General features: G+C 37.8%; 1 protein-coding gene across 19 annotated transcripts in view; it reads right to left on the bottom strand.

The window, feature by feature from the left end:
• Positions 1 to 2711: 2711 nt before the first annotated feature.
• The window catches only part of rims1b (regulating synaptic membrane exocytosis 1b), a 120821-nt gene continuing 98090 nt past the window's right edge, over positions 2712 to 25442 (bottom strand). For 15 of the 19 annotated variants that reach the window (XM_089132206.1, XM_089132204.1, XM_089132213.1 and 12 more), the window contains 10 exons: positions 24414 to 24520; positions 24134 to 24172; positions 14224 to 14339; positions 13902 to 14062; positions 10000 to 10217; positions 8234 to 8384; positions 7555 to 7661; positions 5884 to 5985; positions 5526 to 5665; positions 2712 to 5315 (listed from right to left, as the gene is read on the bottom strand). In XM_089132206.1, the coding sequence (XP_088988332.1) occupies positions 5097 to 5315; positions 5526 to 5665; positions 5884 to 5985; positions 7555 to 7661; positions 8234 to 8384; positions 10000 to 10217; positions 13902 to 14062; positions 14224 to 14339; positions 24134 to 24172; positions 24414 to 24520 (1360 nt within the window). In that variant the 3' untranslated portion in view covers positions 2712 to 5096. The other 4 variants (XM_089132223.1, XM_089132208.1, XM_089132219.1 and 1 more) reach the window with 3 other exon arrangements.

The raw sequence follows: 25442 nt of genomic DNA, 5'->3' as shown, positions 1-25442 counted from the left end.
TTAAAAAGAAAAGAAAACAGACGCGGATTATTAAGATGAGCTGTCAAGGCTTTAGCCCCTCAAATGTTGAAGCAAACTGCTGGACGGGGGTCTCTCGGAAAGTTTTTATTCTGCATATTAGGTTAGGCAACATAAGGAAGGTTTCGGCGTTTTCAAACGTTCATTTTTATTTCAAAATACAACAGAAATCCCGTTTGCCCAAATTTTATAGCCTATCTTAAAGGGACTTGGTTTGCATGAGGAGGTAACCATAGCAACACTATATGTCGGCCCTTTCAAAGGACATGCGACTAATGTCGAAAAATGGAGCCAAATGAATTCGTAGTAACGTTATTGCATAATTTAAACTATGAATACATGTATTAGGCTGAATAAATTCTCTCCTTAAGGCTTTGCAAAATATTTAGACTATCACATTTTCCCTTTTATGGAGTCTCCATATAAGCATAGCCTGTCAGACAGCCCAACTGTGACTGAACCCAAAATAAAATCCACACAAACACTGTTTTCTGTGAGGGCATGCTCACCCTCCCCTACTTAAACTCTGATCGACTGCTAAATCAAACTGATCATATGGCTATGCTATCATGCAAAAGAGCATTTTGAGTCTATTTGATTCTCAAATTAGACACTTGAGTTTAACTGTCAAGACGCCGTTGAGGGAGAAACAAAGTTTAATTAACAGCAGACCAACATATTTAACACAAGCGCACGGAAAAGTGTAAATCCTTAAAATGAGATCAAATAGATAACGGCGTTTGAATTAGAGAATCTTCCATCATTTTCATTGGCTTTCAGTTAAAAGATTCCGTTATAAATCCCATGCAGCTGTCACTGATAGGGGAAACTGTGGCTTTCGTCTTCTGCGTGCTTCCTCTCCTCTTTTTTCAGTAAGCGCCTTCTTGCGTCCAGAATTAGCAGATAGGCTATTGGGTGGTACGTAGACTAATTGCAACATCTTGTGCTGCAGGTTGATTTGGTATGTCTGTAAATAAACTCAATTAAGGAGCGTTACGTAAAACCAGTTATTCCCGTGTAGGCTATATTCTCCACCAAAAATAATATTTATTTCAAAAGCATTTAATACCAAGACCTTCGTCAGCATAGAAGATCCCCCCTTTTTTCATGTTGATGAGTTATCATGCATGTGGCTCATCTTGGGCTGCAATCCATTTACTTCTCAACCTTACATCCAATGACTCAGATATAGACATTATGAAAAGATGCGATGGAGTTCCAATCGGCTACAGCCTACATTAGAGACATTACACAGACTCAAGTTCTGGCTCGTCAAGGGCTAAACTAGCCTAGATAAGAAATAGCCTATGCACAGCGTAGCCTATTTTGCGTGCTACAGGACTGATGCGACACGTTATTTTATGTATATTATGAAAATGCTTCAGTAAAGCCCACAATGGAATCATTCTGGCCATGAACCTTGCAACCACCACCATCACTTGCTATCAGTCACGAGTGGAGCACTGGGGTCTTTGGCTGAACACAGAGACATGTGTCAGGCTAATTGCTGTGACGCCAGTTTGCGAGGCGGCTGGGAAGGACATGCAATTATGTTGCACTGCAACAACGTAGAAGGCGATGAACAATATACGTTAAGTGGATTGCGAATTGTTACTTTTTGCTTCAGTTGGAGTTTAACTAACATCCTTTTTTTAATGGTAAGGTTGCCTACATTAATGGCTAGGCTACTACAATCTCTGTCTTTAGCCTGACGTGGTTCTTGGGTTATAGCTCTCGCTGTTAATTAATTCTAAAATCTACGGTCTAAAATTAAGTCCTGTTCTTTATTAACCGCAGGGCTAACCGCAGGGCTAATTTGAGCATTGCAAACAAAACGAGCCCTCAACATGACGCTGAGAGTGCTGAGTTCACGATTATCCACTGCGCGCTGACTCTTGGAAGAATTCTAACAAACGTCTGCCCTCTGCTGGTGAATTTGAGGAGAACTCTCAGCATCGGCAATTAGCCCAATACCTATAAGTATGTAGTACTCTTTTTGTGTAGATATATTATATATAATTATTTAATCTTTTCTAACAATATAAATCTTTACTGTCCCTTTTTTAAATCAATTTGACACATCTCTATAATGAATTTTAAATAAATGACCGACCCCAAACTTTTGACCGGTTTTGTATATTGTTACAAAAGATTTCTCCCTTTCCCCCTTTTTATTCATCTATGAATCCTATGAAAAAAAAAAAAAAATGGCAGAGTCAGTGTTGCATCACACTATATTTTAAAGTATATTCAAATAGAAAACCATTGTTTTCACAATGTTTCTCATGTTTCCAAACTTTTGACCGTTAATAGCCTATGTATAACAGAATCATTAGAAATTATTCATATTTAAAAACGTTTTGCTATTGTTTTACTTCTGAGCCTAAGCCATGTAGATAAACATGATTGGTGGGAAATCCTGCAGGGATAGCCAATTCCATCATGGATCGTACATCGTGTTCCTAAATCAAATCTTAAAATATGTCAGCCAACACTATATAAAATAAATGCACTATTACATGATAAATGTATGGGTCAGAAAAGTCTGAAGTCAAAAGTGATTCAATTTTTTTTTTTTTAAACTCTAATCTAGTGTTTCTCATCTGAGATAAAACACACCAGGCTGAGGTTTGTCTAACCACTGTTGGGTTAAAAAAAGGTTAAATGAAAAAGAGAAGAACATAAACATCGGGTTGAAAATTTCTTCCACACACTTTTTTTATTTGGAAATAATAAAAATTAACTTTTTTCTTTTTCTTTTTAATAAAAAACACACATCATATGAGCCACACCTGTATACAAACAGAAATGTTGCAGTGAATACTTTTTCTTTTTCATCATCTCAGTGAAACACATACTAGAAGATGTAAACAGTCAGCATTGTTTTCCCCTATACTCAATAATACTGATCAAGTAAAAATGAAACCTGTCTCTCATGAATAAAAACAATCTTTTTTTTTCTGATTGCATGTTCATAGCAGAGGTGAAGATTTTGGCTCGAAAGCACAGATAAAACGATAATCTGGCTACAGCTTCAGAGCGGAGTGGTTCGGCCCTCTAAAAGTGACAGTGAGAGCTCTAGATTTGGACCCATATGATAAGAAAGGTGTCCGCTCAGCGGTCCCGTATTGGGAAGGTTGTTCTCAAAAGTAAGCCTTGGCCCCTTTGCAAATATGGCTTAACCACATGGTTATCTCATATTTACAACACATGCGCTAATTACTCTCTGTGCATCTACATTTATATTTAACATGTATACGGTTATGTATGTATGATATATTTTTGACATTTCCTGCTTTAATATCGGTATACTCTTGAATAACTTGATGGGATGTATACACATTTTATAGGTTAATTTCTGTGGTTTTGAGGTAAATTATGATTCAGTTAAAATCTGTAAAACAGGAAGGAGGTTAGCTTTTGTTCAGTGTTACAGTACAGCACATTTCCCCAAAGATATATAAAAGACTAAAAATAAATGTTGCAACATTCAGCACCGAATGAAGGACATGGACTACTTTTTTTTAGCTGATTTGAAAAGTCTGAGTGAAAGCAAATGGCTTCTTTTTCTTGGTTTATCTCTTATATTCAAGTACAAGCAAACTGTACAGTACATGCAACATACAAGCGGGCCTACAGTATGTTGAACTAACACATATCTATTTCTGTTTAACATTTGTGTAGTCTGTTTTACAAAAATGTGCATGCAGCCGGGAACTGATCCGAGTCATGCTGCTCCACTGCACTGGAGGGAGGGGCCAGTGGCCTGATAGATGATTGGTGTTTATGTTTGTGATGGCAAAATCTGATTGGTCACTTCAACATTTACAGAGACACACAAGAGGAATTTGCATTTTTTTTTTCTCATCTCATTTAAAAATCAAGCTTTTGTGCTTGCATTATTAATTAAAAATAAATACAAATGTGCAAGGGCTTGTTGTAGAGTTTGAGTCAATCGTGTGACCTCAGGGTGGTATAAGTTGAAAGTGGCTTTTGCTAAACCATACATATTAAAAAGGAAAATGCACGCTTATGCAATCACTTCCCATTAAACAAATTTAAAAAAGTTACGTTTAGTGCCCAAAAAACTCTATGTATCAAGATTTCCTCAACAGATGAAAACATAATTGTATATATTTATTTTACCAAAGACCCTAATTTAGAAAAGTACACAAATATGCTTACCTTGGTACATAGTGTTTTTTCATGAACTAAATATATACTTTTTAATTGCATTTAATGAAAAGTGTAAATACCCACAAATCTTGAATTCACTGAATAAGATGACGTATGCAATGTACTGTAGGATAATGTCATTGTTTCAGTTAGCAGTAAATAAAAATGTACACTGTGCAAAGAACAGATACGTTGTCTTCCATCGCTTTTTTTAGCATTTCTTGTCATTTTCACAGCACACTGGACAACACAAACCTCTTGATTTTCCTAAAATGTGGCAGAGCTGTTAAAAATGAATAAATAAATAAAACTAAACAAATATAAAAGAACTTCTAGAAGACAGTGGCCTCTGCTAGCTGTCACAAGCATTGACAACAGAGGAACTTTTTGGAGGATATGAACCATGGCTTTGGGTCCTCCAGGTTTAGGCACCAAGAAAGGCCCTGCCCTTCCAGACAACTTCCCCAGGGGACGCCCTCCATCTTTCCAGTGGCTGACCTTTGACTTTCAGTAAAAACAGGGTTTAGACAGGGCCTCGACTGAGGCCCCACAATCCCATGGTCAGAGGTCACCTTTGTTTTTGGGCTGATACATTCTGATGCTCTGTTAAAAACTAGCTAACGTACATTTCTTTAATGAAGACTTGACAGAATATCACCCTGCTTTCTATGTCCACGTGCTAGTGTGCTAGACAGCACTAAATCTCACGCAATAAACAGTGAGAGAAACAAACAAATTCGGCAGAACACGTGCTACCCACAAAGAGGAAAACATAAAAACAAAGTCACAGGAGTGATTGTCAGATTTGAACAAAGCTTTGTGTCGTTTCATCGCATTTTCTGCCTGGCTCTTATCTTGTTGTCTCTCAGCTTGTATTGACTGTGCTTTATATCGTTAGTCCACTACGATCGAACTCCCGCAGGTGCCGGTGAATTGTCCAGGGATGTCTGAGAAGCCCGTCGAGTTATAGAGGCAAGAGTTGGGTCGACAAGGGAAGAAGGCGGGAAAAGTTTGTACCAGCCAATGACATTGCTGGAGAGGTCCAGCTCCTCTAGTAGGATTTGTGCAACTCCCATGAAGGATTTGTGGTCCATCCGCCCATAATCTCCCCAGACAATGACCTAATAGGATGAAATCAACAGTTTGTTTATTGATTCATCAGTGGATGGAACTCTTAGGTCATATAATCAAAGTTAATAATATCTAATCTCAACAATGTGATCTTTTTTTTTTTTTCATGCAGCCCTTGTGAGCTTCAGTGACATTTTCTCACAGAAATTTTGTTCAACTGCCTCATAAACGTAGAAAAAAAAGACACATAAAAGACTCACTTGTAACACTTTACCCTGCGGACTTTCTTCAAACTGCAGTGCTTGCTGGTACAGCGGGTCGAGTGTCTTGCGTGCAATTTTTGTCTTCTTCTTAGCTACATATGCCCCATTGTGTAGAAGATAGACTTTGACATATGGAGCTATGATTGAACATAACGGATCAAATTAGGCACGTGTCAACACAATGTATCCTACTGACATTACTGTACATATCAAGTATGACTAGCTCTGGCAAATTTGTCTGTTTTCTGTATCACCTAGAACTGCTTGATGAGGTATGTGGCTGAGTAACATGATACTATACATATGGAGTTTGAATCACAAGCTGCGAGTTCAGAATACATCAGAAAGGACTCACCAGGGAGTGATTTGGATCCGGGTTTTTGAATGAGACCTCGTGCTCTTATCACTTCCACCTCCAGCTGGCCTTTCTTATTCACCATGCCAATCTGAATGTCACCTGGACATCACAGAACATGCAAAGAAAACCAAAATTGAACGGCACATTTGCTTAATGGATTTATTCAAATGGTTCATGCAAAAACATTATTTCCCAAGGCAGTTACCTTTAGTATTTTGGCAGTAAATTAGGACTGTAAATGTAATTTATTGTATTTAGTACAAATATAGAAAAAAAAAAACATATACAAATTGAATACAACATAACTACGGAGGCGTATTGCATTCACTTGAAGTAAAAAAATCTACTCTGTTTTTCTGAATTAACGAGTTAATTTTTCATGAGAAAAAAAAATTTGCTCTGTTTTTCTGAATTAATGAGTTAATTTTTCATGAGAAAAAAAGTTTTTGCCCTGTTTTTCTGAATTAGCGAGTTAATTTTTCATGGAATTTTTTTTTGCTCTGTTTTTCTGAATTAATGAGTTAATTTTTCATGAGAAAAAAAATATTTTGCTCTGTTTTTCTGAATTAATGAGTTAATTTTTCATGGATTTTTTTTTGCTCTGTTTTTCTGAATTAACGAGTTAATTTTTCATGGAATTTTTTTTTTTTGCTCTGTTTTTCTGAATTAACGAGTTAATTCAGAAAAAACAGAGCAAAAACTTTTTCTCACGAAAAATTAACTCATTAATTCAGAAAAACAGAGCAAAAATTTTTTTTCTCATGAAAAATTAACTCATTAATTCAGAAAAACAGAGAAAAACTTTTTTTCTCATGAAAAGTTAACTCATTAATTCAGAAAAACAGAGCAAAAAAAAATTCTCATGAAAAATTAACTCGTTAATTCAGAAAAACAGAGCAAAAAAATTTTTTCTCATGAAAAATTAACTCATTAATTCAGAAAAACAGAGAAAAAAAAATTTCTCATGAAAAATTAACTCATTAATTCAGAAAAACAGAGAAAAAAAATTCTCATGAAAAATTAACTCGTTAATTCAGAAAAACAGAGCAAAAAAAAAATTTTTCTCATGAAAAATTAACTCATTAATTCAGAAAAACAGAGAAAAAAATTTTTTCTCATGAAAAATTAACTCATTAATTCAGAAAAACAGACTAGATTTTTTTTTCTTCAAGTGAATGCAATACGCCTCCGTACATAACTGTCTTGAAAAGAGATGCTAAAAACATCGTGACATAATACAGTGGTAAAGGATTATATATTAAATGAAATTAAATTTTATAGACCGATGATTAAAAAAATGGCATAGACTGATCACTGAAACGCATCCAATGTAAACAGTCTCTAAATCTATCTTATAAAGAACTTGATTGCTAAATGATTTGCTATGAACTGTTGGCCAGCTTATGTTCAATTATCTGAAAAATAAAGTAAATTCTAAAGCATGTACAGTGTTGTCTTTTCATTTGTCTGCTTCGATAACATAATGGCTGAAATTATATTGGTTCTTTGCTCATTTTTATATATGCAGTTACTTGTGTAGTTGATCAAATGAATCACAATCAGTTGCATATAACTGAATAAAAATAGTAAACAATCGGCAGCAAATGGGATAAGGATAGGAAAAAGGTTAAAAAAAGATTTAAAAAGTCACAAAGAAGAAAAGCTTACCAATTGCTGGTGTGGCTAGGGTTTGTCGACCAACTAGTTGAGCAGGGCCCAGTCCATCTAGGAAGTCACTGAACTGAGTCTCGACTCGAACCGCTGGAAATATTGGACTGACAAAGACAAACATTGTAATGAAAAAAAGTGTTGCAGGTGTTGTTCTAAAAGAAAAAATGTAGTAACGAGATCAATTTCTTTTTAATTGGTCCTTTATAAAATTATCAATGTATGTAGGTAAGTATTCAGGGATGGTATTCCCACAAACATGCTTAATGTTTAATAATGACATAATGACAATGCCTGGCTATCTGTTGTTTGGATAAAAGGAACCGCACTTAATGAGGCTGCTATTTCTAAAAAATAATAATCACGGTTTACGATGGGACATTTCAGAATAAAAAAAAAAAAGGAAAATGTGAAATTACTTTGGATCATTGTAAATACAGGAACAGGAAATTGCTCCAACTGACCCCTGCTTTTGGGACAGATATGTACATACAAGAACTGGCAATTGGTATGAAAAGATAACAAGAGCAAATCTTTCCATGTTGTTTTAGAGAACGCGTAACAGATGTTTGAAGAAGTGCGTGACCAATGCAGTGCCAATCTTGTTATCATGGGTGGAAGTGCTGCATTTAAAAAATTACAAAATATAATCTAATAAAGCAACGAGAAGGAAACTTACCTGCTCTCTGAGTTGTAGCTGTTCATGCTTCCGTTGTTGGATTCTCGGCTGGGTTGACGGCTCATATTCCTCTGCAATTCCACAGCCATTCCTGTCTCCTGACTGCGCTGGATTGTCCCTTGACTGCCCTTCGACTTCTTATTGGATGCCTCTGAAGATGGACAGATTCCACAAACAATAAATGTATTTTAAGACTTTTAAGAGAAGTTTGTATCACTCATTTGCAGAGAAAATCTCTCCTACATGATTGTCTGTGATTTATGTTTTTTTAAGAGTTCAATGAGATCAATGTCTTTTCTAAACAATTCCGGTCAAGCTGCACACTATCTATTTAACATGCTACATCCTTTTACAGAAAAATAATTTGACAGTGCTTGTAGCTCCCACTGGGATGAGAGCGAACCGTACTGCGTTAACAACCCCTTTATCGGTATGGGGTGGGGGGTGGGGGTTGTCTCCTCCTGAGTCACTTTTGTCTTACATAAAACAGAAAGAATAAAATGCAGATCCCCCCGCAGGTCTTACGACTCCTCTAATGTGCTTTCAAGACTTTTTCAAAAGAAACAGGCTCTGTGGCAGTGGCATGAGTCGCCTGATGGAAAGTCTTATTATACCAAACAATGCAGAGTCAGTCCTAAAATCTGAAAGTACTAAAATGGCCACAGGTGCCTCTTTTGAAAAGATGCTATTCAGGTTTGATGAGGACAAACAAACCATAGCTAAAGCATATATTTGAACTCGTAGCAGGATACTGATCAAAGGCTGAAACAGGAAAAGTAGGCTTAATGTTTATGACGCTGCATTTTGTGTGCCCTTTTTCTTTGTCTAGTGAAAACACTTTGACAACCTCTAAGGACAAACACACACTATTTTTAATTAATTATTATTTTTTTAATGTCAGGTAACCTAAAAAAAAACATCTAAACAAACTTTTTTAATTGAAATACATTTTGGGAACTTATAAATTTGTATGTGATCAAAATACAGTAATTTTATGAAATATTCATACAATTTTAAGTATCTGTTTTCTATTGTTATATTCTGTGATGGCAAAGCTGAATTTTTAGCAGCTATTACTCCTTCAGTCTTCAGTGTCACATGATCCTTTAGAAATCATTCTAATATCCAGACTTAGTGCTTAAGAAATATTTCTTATTATTATGTTTTTTATTTATTTTTTCTATACAACAGTGTTGTGCTACATAATATTTGTACAGAAACCATGAAACATTTATTTCTGGATTCTGGATTTTTTGATAAATAAAAGTGTGAAATATTAAAATGTAAATTTGTGTATCATTGTAAATGTCTCAACTGCCACTTTTAATAAATGTAATGCATCCCTGCTGGATAAAAGTACTATTTTCTTTCCAAAACAAAACAAAACAAAACAAAACAAAACAAAACAGTTGTGTGGATTATACCAAATATAACTCATTTTAAAGGGTCAAATGAGCCGTAAGCTGACAATTGCCTGTTATTCATTTTTTAAAGTGTATTTATTGTTTGAGAAAAAATTATAATAACTTTCCAATCATAATAACATATAATGATTGGAATGTTGTTATTAAATGTTATTATGTTGTATTCGCCAATCATTTCTCTCTGATTTTAGGGATAACTTATGGATAGGGTTAGGTTTAGGTGTAGGGATATGGTTAGGATAACATTTTCAGATAGGAATGTTGTTCCAGGATCAACAAAATATGTTGACACAGGAACAAGTCTGACTCAGCAAAATCAGGATGTGTGCTAAAGACACTAACCCGTTTGACTGATCTGTGAGGTGCTTCGGCTGCGGCGGTTTCCCACAATAGCCACGAATCGAGCATTGAGGCTGGAGCGACGCTTTTTAGCTCCAGCCCCGACTGTTCCCAGAGCAGTGTCAGACTGGCTGCCGTCTGTTCGTTCTGATGTATTAATGTCACCGCTAACACTTGTGCTCTTTAGCATATTCCGACCAGATGAGGCTCTGACTTGACGACTGTAAGCAAGAGAAAGAGTAAAAGAGAGATGAATAGTTAAGACAATTCAGTTGATATATCACTGTTATAAACCATATTCAAGATCTTAATGCTTCATTATTTTTCAAGATGTATGTACACTGCTAAAACAGCTTACAAACCACATCACTGAATCTAATCGAAGCACAAAATAATACCTGGTTTTGTACAATCAAATTCTTTTTTTTATTTTTGCACAAGCCAGTATGGAAGAGAGATTGTTTGAATTGTTGTAATCAATATCAGTATTCTGATCTGTTTTTTTTTTTCTGTAAGAGTTTAAAAGTGTAGACCTACTTTAAGTGAATTGTGTTTAGAAGTAGGCTACATTAATTAACACAAAGTCCCTAAAAGCTACAAAGTTTTAATTCACGAAATCCTTAAAACTTGATTTACATCTGATTTAATATAATTGTGTTGATTAAAAAGCAACATCTTCAGATCAGTAGTTCAAACTGTCTGTATTATAACAAAGCAGCACATTTTGACAGTGCAGCCATGTCCTTTGCTGCCCCCTGGGGGCTCGGATGAGCTGCCGTACGTCTGCACCCTCTGACGGTGTCAAGGTACTGCAGGACTGTCCAGTTGCACTCTCCCCATCATGTCTACACCCTAATCCCCTGTCTGTAGAATGTAGGGTGGGGATAGGAAGTAAAGAGGTAGGTCTCTCTTCCACAGGCTGGAGGTCAGTGCCAGTGATAGAGGGGTAGGCAGACAGGGTTCTGGGTTTAGGAGGATCCAGTGCTGGCTCAGTATTCAAGCATGGGAGATATGAGGTGAGGCATGCAATGAGGGATCTAATACACACAATACACAGGACACACATAGAGACACAGAGAGTGGCATGTGAATGAAGCAAAACAAATAACGATACAAATGAAATCAAACACAGCATGCACAATTAACCATGTCTCAAACTATATGTAGTGTACAGGATCATTTTAAAGGGATCCTCCACCCAAAAATGAAAATTCTGTCATCATTTACTCAACCTTAAGTTGTTGCAAACCTGTATGAGTTTCTTTCTTCTGCTAAACAAAAAGGAAGATATTTTGAAGAATGATTGGAACTTTGACACCATTGACTTCCATAGTATTTTTTTTCTACTATGGAAGTCAATGGTGCCGATTGGTTACAATCTTTCTTCAAAATATCTTCCTTTGTGTTTAGCAGAAGAAAGAAACTCATACAGGTTTGCAACAACTTAAGGTTGAGTAAATGATGACAGCATTTTCATTTTTGGGTAGAGGATCCCTTTAAGACAGCAGAAAACATAATTATTCCAATAAAATATGAATAGTTGGTAAAAGTTAAGGTATTAAGGTATACTTGACGCTTGAACATGCACATGCGTTTTTTTTAAACATCAATATTTTAAATTCATATGGATGTACAAGGAATAGTAAATATTTTAGAAATAAAACTGGTCAACATTTCTTTTAAGTTGTATGCGTTTTTTTTAAACATCAATATTTTAAATTCATATGGATGTACAAGGAATAGTAAATATCTTAGAAATAAAACTGGTCAACATTTCTTTTAAGTTTTATACTTTTTTTAACAATTTTTTTGTCTCATTTTAAGGGCTGTGACAAATTAACATATACAAATATTGATCATAGTCAACTTATATGTAATAAAAGTTGAATGCATTATAATTATAAAGAATTAGCTTAAAAATAAAATTCATACACATTCAATCACATCGCACACGTCAATGCCACGCAAAAATATTTCTTGTTAACTATGCTTGTTTGAACTAAGCAGACATTGACACCTAGTGTGTGGCTTCAAACTGATTTCTAAAAAAATAAAATAAATAATGAAGATATATAACTGGTTAGTGAAAACCGCAATAGGTTAGGAAAGAGAAAAGAAAGAAAGTTAATTTTAGGCTTTTAGAAGAAGGAATGATTTTATCCTCTTTTCATTTTTTTCCTTGTCATTGCCTCTTTTCAATGTAAATTAGTCTTCTTCTTGAACAAAGTATATGTTTTAACGTTGCAATATTACCACATATGGCATGCAGGTGGTACTGTAAATGAAATTAGTTTATTTTGTACATTTCTACTGATCATGGCAGCAGTGATTCATCAATTGAAGACTGAAAGCTTGTGAAGAACTCTTCAACTGGGCATATGTCCAGATGTGTGGTGTAGTCGAGCATGCTTTTTGTATTTTTAAGAGCCGACTATGGTGTCTGGATCACTGGGATCATTAATTCCCTGTGAAGTATGACAGATTGCAATAGTCTGCCAGCCTTCTAGTTGAGGAAGATTATACATACATTTTCTGGGTGCTGTACTCCATTTTGCATCAAATAAAATGGTAAAACAACACAAATTGTGCTTAAAAATAAAAAGCACTATCAGCAGAAATAAGATAAGATTGCTCAATTCTAGATGTTGTTCTTGTTTTGGTTTCTGGTATTAGCTAATGATAAAGTTTTATCCAGTGGTGGTTGAGGTGAAGACATGGGCAGGGAGAGCTGGTCCATGTTACCTCATATCTCCAGCCACCGTATGACGCCTGCGTTTAAGCTCCTCAGAGAAACGTCTCTTTCCCAGACTCCTTCTGTTGTCTGTTCCATTCACCCCCCATGAAATCCTTCTCTCCTTCTTTTCTTCTCCTTTACAACTCTCCAACGACTTTGACCTTTGACCCCCAATGCATTATGCATTTATGCAATAGAACGCAAGCCGTAATAGAAAGAAAGGGAAATCATGCAGAAAATAAAAATGTTTCAAAAGTAACAAGCCATGCATAAGACAGACAGCTAAAAACATGCAAGTGTCAAATGACTAATAACAAAAATGAAATATCACTACCTTTTTGTGACCTGAATTGAATAATTACTGCTAGTATAGAATAATTTTGCAATTTTACTAGAGAAAAATATTATGATTTATAGGAGAGGGAATAAATAAGCATTGCAAGTAGACAACAATATAATTTAGTGTGACAGAACACAATATGATTTTTCAGAGTATGGAAAATTAGCAGAGAGCTAAAGAATGTAAAAACTATTTTGTAGCTATTAAAAATATATATTTTGTACTATTTTTTAAGTGGTGTGCATGGTACAAAATCAACTTTTGCTCCAACTTCCAATGAAGAGTTAAAGGGGTTAATCAGGAAATTTACTGGCAACTTTATTTTTAAAGGTCATAACTATATTTTGCATTTATATATGAAGAGTTCAGATGCAAAAGCCTCTAAATGCCATTTGAAATTTTCTTCTAAAATGACCATTTTTATCAAGCTTGTATATTTAAGTTCAGTAATTTCACTTAAATGACAATTAATAGGTAATCTTCATTGCCATTTAAGTGAAATTACTGAACTTAAATATACAAGCTTGATAAAAATGATCATTTTAGAAGAAAATTTCAAATGGCACTTAGAGGCTTTTGCATCTGAACTCTTCATATATATATATATATATATATATGTATATATGTTTTGCTGCAAAAGCATTTTAGGCATGCTATAAAATGCTAGTCATTAAAAGACTCTTACTTTTACAGGGTTTATAAGTCTGATTGTTTAGACTTATAAACCTTGTGTTGCTTAAAACAATGCCGGTCACTAAACCGTGTACAATGACAGTTAAGTGTTAAATGAGGACCCTGCGTGTTTGTTTCTGTGCATGTTTTTAGACTAACCTTATTCTCCCATGCGGCCTCTCAGACTGACTGGACATATAGCTGGTGGCGCTCAGCCGTGAGGCACTGCTGGCATGGGAGATGGCTGAAGCATCACTCATGTCGCTGTCTGATGACCTCGCAGACATGTTATCACAACTCCTCCTCTGGTCTTTATACATCTAAATCATGGAAAACAAATATTTAGAACCATTTTTAAAAACAATGAAACATACAAAAAGGAATGTGGGCGTATAATTAAAGTTTTTGAAGAATTATTTAAACATCAACCAGCACTGCCAGACAAACGAGTTGGAGACCTAAAAGCCAGTTTAAGACTCACATCTCTTCTGTTCTTGAGGTCTGCCTCTGGATCGTGACCAAAGCTCGCAGAGGAGCCCGGCCGATGGGAGGGCACTCTCATCTGTAACTGACGAGCACGTTCCTCCACTGCTAGTGCTACAATGAGACATTTTTGACGAAATTATACTTTTGATGGAAATGCACAATAAATCTTCCCTGCTTGAAAAAAACAGCTTAAAGGAGAGCTCCGGTCAATTTTAACATTGAGCTCATTTATTTGTACATTTGGAGTGCTGTCAGTACAGACAAAAACGACAATGTTAAGAGGCTAAAAGCAGGTTTAGAACTCTTTTTTCAAACCACTGTTTGTAAAAACTAGCAAGTTCACATGCACATTTGTGTCCTTTTGTGCAGATGCAAGTTGTGATGTTAGGTTTATGTAATGCATCTCTAGGATATCTGATTATTAATCTCAATGGATGTGTCATAGAATGGGCTTCAGTTTATACACATACTTTCATGTCATATTTTTATTTGTCAGGATTCATTTTCGAAATAGTCTTCAAATAATTTAATTTTCATGACGGACATGCGCCGCCCCCCGAGTATTTTGAGACCGGTCAATAATCAAAATGAGAAGGTTTTGCCCCAAGTCAACAGGGTGCAAATTTTAAAAAGATGATAACATGGTGTAGGCAACACCGATTTTTGACGTTTTTGCCTGTACTGACAGCAAAAAATTAGCTCAATGTTAAAATTGACCGGAGTTCTCCTTTAAGGCAAGACACTACAGTCAAAACCATTGTTTTTTCATGCACTCAATTTTGAGATTTTGGGATATTTTGGGATATATTGCTTCCCTAACAACATAACGTCGTTTTCTCCTAGTGGAAAGAAAACATCCAAAATATGAAAGTGTTTATTTTATTACACTAAAACTAACACACTATTCTCACTATCTGTGTGTAATATTCTGTGTGTAATATGGCTGGTTGTACTCGTTTTGTTCACTTCAGAGTGAGAAAGTTCCGGTCCCACACGGCTCTTTTCATCCAATGTACCTCGATTGGGAACTTTTCAATTTCGCTCCCTGTGCATTGGGTCCCGCCACTGCCGAGGCAACACGGCGACTTTGAGCGTGGGGGTCACGGGTTGAGCTAGCCGAGTAGCTTGACAGGTCAATCCTTTTATCAAACATCATTCACTACCTCTCCAGCTCTCAGGCCAGATCCGAAAGCCATCTTTGCGGCTTTCTTCAGACCTGGCAGAGAGCATGTTGTTAACATGAGGAACTGTTGAGATGGACATGTTGTGTGACGCTGTCTCCTCCCTCACCCCCACATATGAGAATCTGGTCGATGTAATGACCCGCACCACGGCCAAATTAAAGCTAGAGTGGTCAGTAGAGGGGGAGGAATCCGCACCAGGTAGATTGGGTGAGCGATTTCTCGCAGGTCATAACAAGCGCAACTGTGAGCCTTCTCTTCCTTCCCATTTTCTATAATGAGGTGGTGAGATTGTGGAACAAACCGTTCTCTGACTATTTCCACATAGTCAGAGAATGTTCACTATGTTATGTGAACATGGTTATACGAGGATGCCCTGGGTTGAAAATTTGCTCAAGAGCTATCTTGTCCCTGGTGCAGCGTATCCATGCCCAATATCAAGGCTTATGTGGTGGCGCGCCAGGAATGTGGAGATTTGCACACCATGTCGGTCCTGCAAGCTTACCAAGCTGACCTACTAAAGAATCTCAACCTAGGTGAGGGAGAATCTCAGAAGACACATGCACCACATCCCCAGCCACAGTCGAGGTTCTACATCCCTCTCTTCTGACCCTGTTGCTGACCCTAGCTGGAGACAAGGTCAGGAGGAGAGTGTCACTGGAGGCTCGAGGCGGCAACCTCACAAGAAGCCAATAGAGGATCTAAAGGAAGTCATCTCAGCCAAAAGTGCAAAGAAAGCTGATTCCTTAGGGTCCTCTTTGGCTTTTCAGGGATTGGTCCTCATATGACCTATATCAAACAGGATTCCTGGAGAAGTAGAAGCGTAAGCTTTCACCAGCATTGAGAAAGGATATAGAGAAATAATATATGTCATAACTGTTCACTTCTTGGATGACATTTAGATAATTTCAGTAGTATTGGCTCAGGTAACATCCTTCCCAGAGCATAGGAAGCACAGTTACCTTTATATGAAATAAATGGCTGCACATTTGCTCCACTTTTTAGTCAATTGCCTTTTGTTTACAGCGATAAATATTGTGCTTCCATTGTAATCACACTCTTTAGCAAAGTTGGCATGTTCACATTTGTGATCCACTTAAAGAGCTTCAACCAGACATGGTAGCAACTTTTTACTGTTAGCACCCTGACCATTTGTCTGCTGGGACCTTAAACACAATGGGTATTGCTGCATCATTATTTCTCTTTAGCAGTAAAGCTAGACTGGTGTAGAGGAGGACTGCTGTGATTGTTATAATCACTCTCTTATTTGTCTCTCCATTAGCTTGCGCTGTGGAAATGATATGAACATGCTTCCCATGTCTATTGGGTGTTGCAGGTGTAGAGTTTGGGCTCCAATGCTGTCACGTCCCACTCTTCTACCTGCTGCACATACTAGTCCAGGATGGGTGATGCTGTAGTGAAGTGAATGCACATCACATCATCAAATTGCACATCACTTTTTCATCTGTTCCAATACTAGGAGTATGGAGATTATATTGGTGTGCCTCCTAGGTGGCACATAAAAAGAGGACTTATTTAAAGAGATTGGGCATTTCACACTACTGTGTCCCACTCTGTTATCTGGTACCCTCCAGTGAACTGGATATAGAGACAGTTTCAGTATCCTTCATATTTTATATGGACAGAAAAGAAAAATGGGCAATTCCGCTGCTCGAGTCCAGCGCCTTTATATGTCTGTTATTCCTGGAGATGGGAGTTTAGAGGTGTTATCAATATGCACCAATAACAGTTGGGCTGTCATAAAAAAAAAGATCCCTCTGTGATCACTTGTCAAATAGGCTAGACAGGACAGGTAGAGTGGGGAAGACTGCAGAGCGCCCCACTTCCTATCCCGTTGCCCTTCTAAGGCATGGGGCTTGGAGAAGTACCAATACACTTCTTGTTTAATCACATTCATATTGGAAATAGCATTTTAGCACTTCCCTTCTAGTTTCCTTATATGGATAGGCAGTACAGCAAGGAGAATAAGACTTCAGATTTTGTGTCTCACTCCTTAATTTGTTGCCCCTCCAATCTATACCTGGAGATGATAGTGTGGTAGAAATGGTTCCTGAGGAGTATCAGGACATAGCATACTCTCTGTTGTTTGCTAGAACTGAAGAAATGGGAAATCATCAGCCAAACTATTTGACTCTGCTATATCAGCAAAATGAAGCACAACCAGAGTTGGGTCCTCCAAAACAACTGGATTAGAGACTATTGGCCTATGGTCCTCCAAGACCACCAGACTTGGTTGGGACCATCAGAGTCAGGTCATCCAGGATCACTGGGGTTGGGGGAGCAACAGGAACACTCCTTCTCCTGAGCTTGCGAGGACAAGGAAACATAGAAGGCCGCCAGCGGAGAAGCTGCAAAGCACTTTGCATCCTCTCGGGTGCCTCAGGGGAAGCTGCAGCATCTACGGGTGCATCTGGGGAAGCTGCAGTGTCTGCAGCAGTCTCTAGGAAGAGCTACTGCATCTATGGCCACCTCTGGAGGAGCTTCAGCATGGCTAGAGGTGGATTTGTTTCGCCTCCTCCTTCAGCAGAAGGTGGTTAGAGAAGTGGAGGTTTTACTGTCAGAAGTAGGAAGGGTGTGCACCATATGAGAACTACCCCGTGGGAGAAAACATGACCAGCTGAACAAGGTAAGATACGGACAAGAAATGGCAGGAAACAAAGGGCAGAAAACAACAGGAAGCCAGTAAACATGGACCACATTAGATGATGATCTACCACAGGACTGCAAACACAAGGAGAATGAATAGGGAAAACAAAGCAGGTAACGAGGGAGGACAGGTGGTGCAAATTAAAAAAAATACTCAGATAACAAGAAGGGTGGGGGTTTGAAAATAGACAGCAGAGTACATGGCACAAAGAAACAATCATGACCATGCTCATACCAAAAAATGTAAACATCAAGAGCACATGGCCTGTGAAGTGTGAACACAATCACAACTTCACAAGCCATGTGCTCAAACAAAACATGACAAAAACATGCAGCTAATGAGAGCTCTCACCGACTGTGTCCACACGAAAACATGAAAGCACGCAGTCAATTAAACAGACAAGCCTAGGGTGACCATATTTTGATTAACAAAAACCAGGACACTCGGCCCAGCAAACACATGGGCCAACTCAAATGATACTCAGAAGTTTACTCAAAGATACCTTATTAATTTCAATACATTTAAAGTAGGTTATGCCTCCTCTGTATGGATAGAAAATTGTTATATTGTTATATGAAAACAGGACATGTCCTGGGAAAACAGGACAGTTGGTCACCCGTCACAAGCCATGTGCTACACAGCTCAAGACAAAACATGACAACATGAAAGCACATGGCCAAACTAGGTATGGTTACGAGTACTCATACATGACAGCGATGATTGATCATTAAAACGCAGCATTTGAGGAGGTTCCTGAGACCTGATTTTTTCCAGACCAGCAAAATAAAGTGAAATGTGATGCCTGGAATCACTTTGATTATGTAATGCAGTTATCTGCAAGATGTGCAGCGCCAATCTACTATGTACATAATGAGAACACCTTTTAACTGCTAATTTTTTCACCGATAAAACAACAACCATCAGCAGTCAGTTCTCAGCTCCTCACACACAGGAACTCAGATCAACCATATCCACAGCCAGAAATCTTCTCTTGTCCTTTTCTAAACTCACCGAGACAGAAGTATCTAAACTTCTCCACTCCAGTCATTCTACCACCAGCCGTCTAGATACCAACCATCCCCAACCACACCTTTTAGAAGCAATGTCTCCTACATTTTTACCAGCACTCACACACATTGGCCGCACTGCCATTTTCCCTACTGCACTCAAATGCAATGTCCGACACCAATGACTATTATTGGGTTATTTGAGACGTTCATATTGCTTTTAGATGGGCTATTTCTTTTTTCAAAATCATTGATAATAATGCAGCAGTTTTATTTAGTTCTCATTTTTTAACAGTAAAAATATGTTTTAGCTGATTTAAAATTATCCCTCATTATGACTTCGAAAATGTGCAGCGATGACTGTAATCACTTTCTTTCATGAAAAATAAAGTGCAAGATGTGTAGTACCAATATACATGATATATACAGCACCATAAAGAGAAGATGATTGTAATGGAATGTTCTAAATTCTTTGTGCTTTAGTTGCCTGTGTATCAGTATGCTTTTAAGGAAAGCACACATCCAGAGTTTCCCTTTTAAACCACTGTTTGTAAAAACTAGCAAGTTCACATGCACATTTGTGTCCTTTTGTGCAGATGCAAGTTGTGATGTTAGGTTTATGTAATGCATCTCTAGGATATCTGATTATTAATCTCAATGGATGTGTCATAGAACGGGCTTCAGTTTATACACATACTTTCATGTCATATTTTTATTTGTCAGGATTCATTTTCGAAATAGTCTTCAAATAATTTAATTTTCATGACGGACATGCGCCGCCCCCCGAGTATTTTGAGACCGGTCAATAATCAAAATGAGAAATTGACAAAATGCCTATCCCTAATATAAACATGAACCACATGCTACACAGAACGTCTCGGTTACATATATAACCCTTGTTGAATGACGTCAAAATGGAGTACCCGTCTAACCACGCACCTCTCTGCTTTCTGACAGTGCCCTGTGTAAGTGTGAGCTCCCTGTCATGAGACTAGCATGGACGAAGGTAAAGATATCTCAGTAGAGATAAGCAACCATGCCCTCCCGAAGGGAGGTATACACGTATGACCCGATACACGTGGGGGTCACCCAGCAGGGGAACCATGCACACAGAGACACCTAGCCAAATATGAAAGCTGACGGGGGCATAACCTTGGCGTTGAGGTCAACAGTGTGGGAGGAACTCAGAGCTTCCAGCAGGTCCCCCGTCTTGCTGGAGGCTAATGCAACCAGGAGCGCTGCTTCATCGACAGGAACTTAAGCTCCACTGATTGCAAGGACTCGAAGGGAGAACTACGCAGTGCAGTTAAAACCGATAAGAGCCAATAGCCGCGTTTCCACTGCCGGGCCAGGGCCGGGCCGTGCTAGTGCGTGCCAGGGCCAGTCGCGTTTCCACTGTCACTTCCGGGGCTTGATCGGGGCTTCCTCAGGGCCAGCGGCCAGGATTTCTGGCCCGTCGAATACCTTGGGCCAGAGCAGGCCAGCTCATGCTAGAGGCGTGCTCAAGGTAAAAGGCGGAGTTTATCGGTGTTACGTTATGATCTGAAGCAAGATGCACATTTCACTTTTTATTAGGGGTGTCCATGTTTAAAATTGCATAACCGAGTGAAACCTTTTTGCTCGGTTAAGTGGCGTCAATAAATATTTGCTCAAAACTTTTGCGTTTTTTTCTGAATGTCAATAAAAAAATATTGTGAAATGACAGCGTTTCCGTTAACGATGTTATGCGACTAAAACATCTTTTTTTTCTTTCGCGATAAGTCATTCCAAAAATAATGGCAACGGACGTTGGTAGTCTATCAGCCACCGCACTAGACATTATTATTAGCCTATTTATGGACGTGCGTGTTATCCAAGCATTAATGGCAGGGAAAGAGACTCCCTCATTTCTGCTCCGAGGTCTTGATTGTGGCATTTCTTTGAGGTTTTGTCTAGTAGGCTATTCCACATCTTTTATGAATTTTAAAAAAGAACTCTGCCTTATGTCCAAACGGTCTACTTTTTGTGTTCATTCGTTTCCCCTTAGGCTATTTAATCCGTTGGCCTAATTGCAAAATGAAAAATTAACGGTTGTTGTCTTTTGTAAAACGCAAAGTTGAACACCAAAATGTTCATTTGAACTGTATAGGTCTATGCCAAATGCTGCGCAAAAATATATAGGCTATATATAGGCTATATCGACGAATTTTCAGATATTTGTTAGATTTTTTTGCCCCTTTAAACATTTAAGCATTGATTTATAGGCTATAATAGGCTAAATGTGCCTAATAATAAAATAATATAAAATAACGAGGCATTAATTGTTTATTAATAAACTATTGTTTTCTAAATCATTTTCGGCTAAAAACATATCTCCGGATGCACATTTTGAGAGAAATGAATTAGCTACATAATTACATAGTCAGAAGATATTGGCTTTCGATTAGAATTTGTTCGTTTTAAATTGGACATTTAAAGCTTTAGCTACAAAGGCTGCAGACTAAAGCTTTAATGTCCAATTTAAAACGAACAAATTCGAAGGCGGTCGGTGGCTGTTTCAGTTCTCGCGCTTCAGTTCACGGAGATCATGAAGCCTGATTGTTAAAGCACGTTTTCTTGTTATTGTGGGTTTACGCAAATAAATGTATTTGCGAATATGTATTATTATTTTCTGTATGACCAGAAATGAAAGAGTATTTTAAGTTGTTTCCACTGAAAGAACTGCAGTGAAACATATGCGTCAAAAATAGGCTATTGTGTTTATTTGTGCTTTGTTATTGGATAAAGGCGTCTTATATGCAGACTAATAAAATGTTACAATAATGATTATTATTATTATTATTAGTATTATTAGAGGACAGAGTTTTTGCGAAATGGACGTGTTTCCAATGTGCTTATTTTCAATTGCCAATTTCAGTTTGAAGGGTGATGGAAATGTGGCTTTAACTGCTCCGTACTTACTGCGTTTTATTTCTATAATTAATTTCGTTTCAAATAGGATCCAAAGTTATTAAAGGTGTTAAAAATTAAAAGGGCCTCGGTTAACGGTTAATGAAAAACTCGAAAACGTGCAGCCCTACTTTTTATATTGCGCAAAAAAAAAAAAAAAAAAAATCGCCTGTACTGGTCTGTAGAGGATACCAAAGCTCTTCTGAGCATTTGGGCAGAAGAAAGAGTAACGTTACGACGTCAATTTGACGCCGTGTGAAGAAACAGTCCCTCACCCGTCCCCCGCCTTATTATTAGTGGCGACTCGCGAGACAATCGGGACACTATTGCAGCCACTGCAGGTGAGTTAATATACATGCTATCTTCCTAATTTAAAAAAATAAATTAATTCATAATACCCGCTGAAATGGGTTGGGTTGTATGACGTTTGACCCAGAAAGGCGTGTTAGGGGCGGGGTTTAAGGCAACGCTGTGGGGCTACTGGCCCGGCAGTGGAAACGCAAGCCCGGTGCTTGAGGCCCGAGGCCACTAGCTCGGCTCGGCTCGCTGTTAGCTCTGGCCCAGCCCTAGCCCGGCAGTGGAAACGCGGCTAATGAGTCCATGCCGAGCGCGCCCTCGGTCAGGGAGTGAAACAAGAAACAAGAACTGAGGTTCGACCACAGGGAAAAGGTTTGACGGCAGGACGGAATAAGTGGTACTCGGAGCATGCCCTGTTGCCATGCTGATACTGTAGTAGACAGTTGCATAGTTATAATTTTGTCCCTGATATTATCAATCTTAGTAAAGAAATTCATAAAGTCATTACTGCTGTGTTGCTTGGACACTTCTGGGCTTGAAGCTTTCTTTTTCATTACTTTAGAGACTGTTTCAAATAGATACCTAGGATTATGTTTATTTTCTTCCAATAGGGTTGAAAAATAAGCAGACCTAGCAGTTTTTAAGGCATCTCTGTATGCGATCGAGCCGTCCTTCCATGAAATCCAAAATACCTCTAGTTTAGTTTTTTTCCAGCTACGCTTCATTTTTCTGACTGCTCTCTTAAGGGCCTGAGTGTGCTCGTTGTACCACGGCGTTAGACTATTTTCTTTAATCTTCTTTAAGCGCAATGGAGCAACTGCTTCTAAAGTGCTGGAAAAGAGAGAGTTAAAGTTTCTGTCACAATATCAAGTTCTTCTAAGCTATCTGGGATGCTGAGATGATGAAACTGATTAGGAAGATTATTGACAAAGCCATTTTTACTGGCAGAAGTTATAGGTCTAACATATTTATAACACAGAGTTGACTTTTCTGCTTTGGCTAAGTGAAGTTTACATGAGACTAGATAATGATCTGAGATGTCATCGCTCTGCTGCAGAATTTCAATGGTATCAACATCTATTCCATGTGATAATATTAGATCTAGAGTTTGATTACGACAATGACAATGAAGGCGGTAGGCTTCTAAACAAAACCCCTATTTCGTCGCCATTCAACGTAAATCGAAGTGACTAATCAGGGAATACCATAACACTTGCAGACAGAAGAGACTACGGCCTGCCTGGGATAACTTGAAACCAGAATCTAACACGAGAACAGAGCTCACAATTTCATCCCGTGCGCTTACGACAATGGACAAACACATGGCACATGAATGTCTGAATTCTGACACAGAACCGAAACCAAACAAGACCAAAGTGCTGAGATCCAAAAACCACACTCCACAAACAAAACAACTCATATGGACAGGAGGGCGAAAACAATAAAGAGACAGTAGGAGTGTGACAGAACCCTGACAGATATCTATTAGTTATTTTTATGTAACCCTATTCACCTGGTCGTCTTGCTTTGAAGTGGTATCTGCATTTTGGAACAGTGGTTTCTAACTGGTACAAGCAGGTCATGATTTGAAGCTAGTAAATCATCTTGACCAAGAACAAACCAGCTAAGTTGGTGAGTCTGTTTTTGGAACAAAGGAATTTGGAAGAGCTACAATGGAATTTGGAAGAGCTACAATGTTCGAAATATTGTGGGGTTTGAACGAGAAATACTGTATAGAGTGGAGTAAAAATTAATATTGTTCAGTTCTTCAAGGCAAGCAAGTTATCAATATTAGGGCAAAATGGAGAGAATGGAATGAGATACCTGAGTTAGGTTTCTCCTCAGGTTTACTGTTGACATGTTCTTCATGAAGATGGGGTTGAAGGCATGAGAAATGGCATGAGAAGAGACAGAAAGGAGTGTGATCTTTTGGAACACATGAAAAAGGCTATGGACAGAGGAGTCATGAAATTATCTGGCATTTATAAAAGCACTGGGGACAGATTCATGCGTTTGGGCTGTGAGTTTGAATGGCAATAACATTTCAGATTACTGCTGTCTGATTTTGTGAATATCTAGAGGGAGAAGAGAGTGAATTGCTTACCTTGCTCTATACTGCTGCTCTTTGCAGGCAGTTGTGGCAGTTGTCTGCCTCTGCGCCCTAATGATGGTGTCCCTGCTGGGGAATAATGTCCTCCTCGTGGAAGTTCTCTGGAAAGAGAGATTTTTTGTCAAAAATCGAGGAGAAATTTTCATTTTAATACACTATGTAGTTAGGGAGAAACAAGAAAACATTTGAAGGAAAATGTGTTAGTGTTAAAGGTACCTTTAGTGTTAAAGGTGCACTTATAACTTTTTGCATCAAATTGTTTTGCTTTAAAGGCTGGAATACATTACAAAACTTTTAAAATCTGAACAGGTTAAAAAAAATCATCATCATATACTTTGTTGACTTTGAGAATGTCTTCGGTACACTATGACTGAAGATCACACACTACCAGACTTTCAAATCGTTCCAAACTCAACAAACTCACACAGAAAAACGTGACTCGTTGCTAAGAGGTGCATAAAAAAATAATAACAATATGTGTTCTAAATTCGTCTTAAAATATCAAACATGTTTCATAACTAGATGGAATCAGGGTTTGAAGTAAAAAAAAAGAGAAAATTGTGCATATCATACACTGCATGTTTTTTTTTTTTTTTTTTTTGAGAAATCTGTCATCTCTGACTGCCCAGTATCTGCAAACTGGTTATGACTTTCAGCAACTACTGTAGCATCAACTCTGCATTCCTACAGAGCCAATAAAATTGACATGGTGATGTAAAAAAAAAAAAAAAAAATGAGATGGAATGAAAAAATGTATTTTGCATTTGCAAAGTTTCTCATGAAGTTTTCTTCATGTCCCTTCAGGGCCTCCATATATTCCAGCCTTAACTTAAAATAATGTTCACTTGCATGAAATGACTCTTTTTTTTTAATAAAAAAAGTTTTATTCAAAGAGTGGGAATGTGGTCGTCACGCTAAGAATACATGACCAGTGCACACATTTTCTCCATAACCCCTCTCATTATTAAACACTTTTATTGTGTTAAATTTTAATTGGTGTTACAAATACATCTGCGCATAGGG

The sequence above is a fragment of the Pimephales promelas genome, chromosome 6, assembly GCF_988280905.1.
Source record: "Pimephales promelas chromosome 6, fPimPro1.hap1.1, whole genome shotgun sequence".
Lineage (NCBI taxonomy): Eukaryota > Metazoa > Chordata > Actinopteri > Cypriniformes > Leuciscidae > Pimephales > Pimephales promelas.
Note: the sequence above shows the minus strand (reverse complement) of the source record. Positions and strands in the feature narration are given on the sequence as shown.